We start from the raw sequence: 5387 nt of genomic DNA, 5'->3' as shown, positions 1-5387 counted from the left end.
TTCAGAGGGCGGAGGAAGGCAGAAAGTTGTCAAGCATACCAAGCCTTTCTTTTCCCCCAAGAACATGGTTCGGGAAAATGGCTCTGTTAAGACTTTATTTTTATATTTTTCTTTTCTTGTTGGCGAATTCTTTGAGATTGATACATTTGGAGATAAAAAAAAGAGACAACTAGGAATGGTCAACGAGTTTTTTTTTTTTTTTTTTTTTTTTTTTTCTTTTCTTTCTTTTCTTTCTTTCTTTCTTTCTTTCTTTCTTTTCCTTTTAGCTCTTATATTTAGAACTCGGTGTGGGGTGAGAAGGGGGTTTGTCGTGGGGTTATCCAGTGGGATGTTGGGGATGTTGGGGATTTTTTTATTAGGATCTGTGAATGTATAATTCACAGCTATAATAAACTAGTACATTGGGGTGCATAAAATGAGAAAGAGGAGACATTTGGATATGGTATCAACATCAACATCAACATCAACATCAATACCGTCCAGGGATACACCATACACCTTTTCATCATCATAGCCAAGGCCTTCTCTCTGAATTCAAGAGTTCGGAAGCAAGGAATCTTGAATCTTACACACCAAGACGGTCCGTCCTTTCTCTACGATCCCACCAGCATTGGCCGGCAGCTGGGCAATACAACGCTGCTGGTATTTTTTTGCTATTGTTATTTTATTATTATTTTTGACAAAGCCGCAGGGTTAAAAGGTAAAAAGGAGATGGAAGCGAGAGCTATGAAATGATTCGTTCCTGAACGACACACAAACGTTATTATTGATTCCAAAAGGGGAAACCCCACCGTGTCATAGTTAATACTTGTATGCCATGAGTACGGAGTGCGTAGGCTTCTTTCATCTACATGATTATGATTGCCTTGGCGTGGGCTGTTGATGATGATGGGCATTCCAATGGATCCCGATAAGAGCCAATCATAATACGAATAAATAGTGGGAGGAAGAAGACGTGCAAAAGCACCGCATCTTCCACCCCGATTGAGCGAGTACAACTGATAGTATTTTTTTGTGAAACTACAGCGTAGTTTTTATTATTCAATGAGATCATCTGGCAAGGTTTTTTTTTTTTTTTTTTTCGTTTTCAATTTGTGAATACATACGGTACGGTACGATACATAGGGAGCAATAATACGGTTCGGACCGGTATAAATAAGGGATATGTTTTGAATTTTCCAAGCATCCCACACATCATCGATACTGTTACGAGACCGTACCGCGCTAGTTCGGGCGCGGAGTCATCACCGCACGCACGCCTCCCACCCATGTCACTTTGCGGTCGTTGTCCCTCCCTCCTGTTCCTCCACTGCCTCCTCGTCGTCGTCCTCCGCCTCTTGTCCTCCAACTCTCTCCCTTAACACCGCCTTCCTGCTTTCTTTATCTTGTTGTCTTCTTCTCTTCCTCTCTAATTCTCTTCTTCTTATCATCTCCACTCTTCTTCTACATTCGGCTGTCATACATCTCCACTCTACTTCTTCCAGCAGCCCGTTACACCCTCTATCTGGCATTCTGATGGGTTCTATATATTCGATCTGCTCCCCATCGTCCCTCACCTTCGCCCCGCGACATCACTTCTCTCCCTCTAGTCGCTATAGTTCACTTCAGCGGGCTTAGTCTACGCTTCCGTCTCGAAGTTTTCGCCCCCAAGCTCATTTGCGCTTTGACGGCTTCTGGGCTTCTGCTCTCCTTCCGATCCCGCGAATTTTCGATCGTCCCGCGAACCGTCATTCGATCGTTCAACCGAAAATACCAACCCTGTGAATCATATTTCTTGCCTCCTCAATATCGCTTACCATTCCCCAGCGCAGAGGCTACTTAAGATTTAAGAAGCAACAGAAGTGTATAATATTGGTTTATCCCCTCTGGTCGGACCCAAATCGATTTCCCTGCCCTATCAATTCCTAGGTCTCGTTTGACGTTACGTTTTACGTCAAATAAATACGGAATATATATATATATATATATAAAATATATAATATACAAACCTGGCGTTTGTATACTGAAGTGAATGGGATTTTTGGGTGGGTGTAAACAGACATGTCGGGCCCAATAATATCAAATCATGTCGTGCACCCATCGGAGGACCACTCAGCAGCCGCCAATCTTGAACAGGGCGTTAACCGGCTCCCAGCACATCTTCAAAGCCTGACACTTTCAACAGATTCGGAACTCGAAAATGTTCGTGTAGCAGACTTACCACCGGCTATAGTAGAGGAGGACGAGGACACCGCCAGTGAGCCTTGTGAACCATTGACTCCGATCAGCACCATCCACCCGCCTCATTTCAACAATGATCATCCGCATGGCAAGGTGTCAAAGCCGATAATTAACAACGCTGATGAACTCCCTCCTTCGACTGACCTCTCCTCGTCTCGTCCAACAAATTGTCCTTCCAAAACACCTCCCCCGCCACTGATCCGCCGCCATTCACCGTTGAGATCTGCATCCAAGTCGATAAAGTCGCTTTTCCGAAAAAGAAAGGGCACCAGTAGCTGTGCTGATGATCCGGCAGCACCAACATCAAATTCTAGTCCACAAGAAACTACCCAACCCCACAATATCTCGATACTCACCAACAATATACATCATGGCTTGTTCCTGTCAGCATCCCGCAATTCACCAACCAATTCATCACATTCGGGTTCACCCCGTTCTCCATTTTCACCCTCGAGTACCTTTAATGGTGGTGTTGCAGCCATGCTAAGCAGCTCAACGCCATCAGAATCAAGTTTGGCCCAAAAGACACCTGCTCGAGCATCGACGGGTCTCAGTTTAAGGGAGCGGGGCAAGATCATGTTTGGTTCGACTCCGAGACCCAATAGGATAGATCAGAAAATACGATCCCCGAGCTTGAGCGATGTGCAAAGCCAACCGGAACGTCCTGGGTTCTCAATACCGGCTGTCGAGGGTGTAGGGTTAAAGTCACGTCGGATGAGTGCAAGTTTTCCGGACGACTTTGACGTCGACACGTGCGAATTAGACGAAGAATATGTCAGTGCCAGCCGAGTTCCGGGGAAACGGGCTAAAGAAATTGGAAAAGGTGCGACTGCAACCGTCAAGGTTATGTGCCGGAAACACGGGAAAAGACACGACCTCTATGCAGTAAAAGAATTTAGGAAACGTGGACAGCAGGAGGACGAGGATGAATATGTGAAAAAGGTTAAATCCGAATTTTCGATCGCGAAAAGCCTCGATCACCCTAACATCGTCAAGACATTTCGCCTTTGCATACACAATGGACGATGGAACCATGTCATGGAGATGTGCTCTTATGGAGAGGTGTTCTCGTTAGTTCAGAAAGACTATCTCACTGACGCTGATAATCTATGCTTCTTTAAACAAACTGTGCGTGGCATTGCCTATCTGCACGAAAACGGCATTGCCCACCGTGATATCAAGCTGGAGAATTTACTTCTTTCGGATGAAGGCCATATTAAAATCACCGACTTCGGCGTTTCTGAGGTGTTCAGCGGCATTCACCCTGGCCTGCGTTCTTCTGGCGGACAATGCGGTAAAGAGATGAACGGTGTCCGCTTATGCTCACCAGGTATATGTGGTAGTTTGCCATATATAGCCCCTGAAGTGCTTGCAAAGAAGGGTAAGTTTTTTTTTTTTTTGTTTTTGACTTCTTTTTTAGATTCTAAATTTATGGTTATGGCTGCTGACTTTTGGCACTCAGATAAATATGACCCTCGCCCTCTTGATATTTGGTCCTGTGCCATCGTCTACTTCTGCCTTCGATTTCGCGCTAGCCCCTGGCCCGCAGCTGACGTGAAACACTTTCAATACGCCACCTTCCTGGATGGCTGGAATCGGTTCCTGAAGCAAGATCCGGACAGAGTCGTTACAGAGGATGACTACCCAAATTGCGGGCGACTTTTCCGGCATATTAAATATCTTGGCATGAGACGCCTCCTTCTAAAGATGCTCAATCCCGACCCTGCGAAACGCGCCAATATCCAAGAGGTCATGCAAGACCGCTTTTTCAAAACCATCGAATGCTGCGCTCCAGAACCCCTCGATCCATCAAAAGTCGTCACTTCAATCGACGTCGCCAGTAGCGGTAGCCATAAATTAGCTAGCAAGATGGTGGTGCAGAAAACTCATCACCATTTCCCCCCCTCGAAAAAGCTACTCCCGCAGCATCGATTTGATATGGGCGATGGATATCAGTGAACGTTTTAAGGTTCTCCTCGTCATAACTTAACTTTGCTTTCGTAAATAAATTCTCGCCCAACTATATCTTCTATCTGTTTATACCACATTACCTTGCGCTGTTTTTTTTCTTTTGTTTCTTCAACCTTTCGCTCATTATGTTTCATCTCTAGGTTTACCGTTGGCGGAGGGTGGATATTTCCGTGATGCTTCTAGCATATATTGTGTGGACCAGTTTTCTATTACTCACCACTTTAATGTTCCATCCCCGTTTCCTTGATCTTTTCTCCTGCATTGGGGTTATGGGTTGGCATTTTCTCTTTGCTCTACTCTTAATTATTCATGATATCTCAAACCACTATGCCTTTTTTTTTTTTTTCATTTTATTATCCATGTTTCAATTTTTATTTTATGTCCTGCTGCGCGACACTGCACATATACACGTCGACGATGGTGGCTTTCGCTTTTTCCTTGTTCCATCTCATTCTTGGTCTGTATGTATGGTGCCGTCCATCATTGCCCTGTTGCCCTGTCCTTTATTGTTTTATTCGCTAGCCCGTCTCGAAGGGGTTGTGTCCCCGCTGCTACTGTCATGCATCATTTCCAAAACATTTCCCTCTACATAACTTGTGAGATCGCCATTTTCCATTTTTTCTCTCTTTTTTACCTTTTTGTTTTTCTTTTTTATTTTTTTAATAAAAAGACCTTTGATTCCCTCTTGAATAAAATTCCCTAGGTAATAAATAATTGTTGGGTTAGTTGTGTAAACATTGAACTATTTTTTTTTTTTTTTTTTTTAGTCTATGCTCTGTTACGTTTTTCTGCCATATATCACTGGGTTTTCAGTTTTTTTTTTTTACATGTATATAAAAGTGTGGCTTGAACATTCTTGTACAGACAGATGCTATCAATATATATATATAAGTGGACTGTGCGGCGCAATTTTCACCCGGTTTGTGATTTCAAAAGTTATCATCTAATGAGAAATGAGAATGCTTGATTTTGATTTCATTCCTTCTTACTAATAACTAGTTACTAGTTAACTTAGTTTCTTATAGTTAGTTAACTAAATCATCTTCGCTGAGTAACTGAAAGGAAAGGGAAGGAAGGAAGGAAGGAAAGAAGGAAGGAGAATTTCTCCTGATTTTTGAAAAATAATAACTAACTACTAAATCGACCATGGGGAAAAAAAATAAAAAATATATCTTCTACGTACTAATAAATAGTTT

General features: G+C 43.1%; 1 protein-coding gene across 1 annotated transcript; it reads left to right on the top strand.

The window, feature by feature from the left end:
• Positions 1-2040: 2040 nt before the first annotated feature.
• Positions 2041-4179, top strand: HCAG_00725 (predicted protein; the record flags this gene model as incomplete). Its single annotated transcript, XM_001543629.1, has 3 exons — positions 2041-3550; positions 3578-3601; positions 3683-4179. 3 exons carry the CDS (start codon positions 2041-2043, stop codon positions 4177-4179), a joined length of 2031 nt encoding a protein of 676 aa, XP_001543679.1.
• Positions 4180-5387: the final 1208 nt, after the last annotated feature.

Source organism: Histoplasma capsulatum, genomic scaffold, assembly GCF_000149585.1.
Source record: "Histoplasma capsulatum NAm1 scaffold_1 genomic scaffold, whole genome shotgun sequence".
In the NCBI taxonomy this organism is placed as follows: domain Eukaryota; kingdom Fungi; phylum Ascomycota; class Eurotiomycetes; order Onygenales; family Ajellomycetaceae; genus Histoplasma; species Histoplasma mississippiense.
The sequence above is the reverse complement of the archived record's forward strand: the minus strand, read 5'-3'. Positions and strand labels throughout refer to the sequence as shown.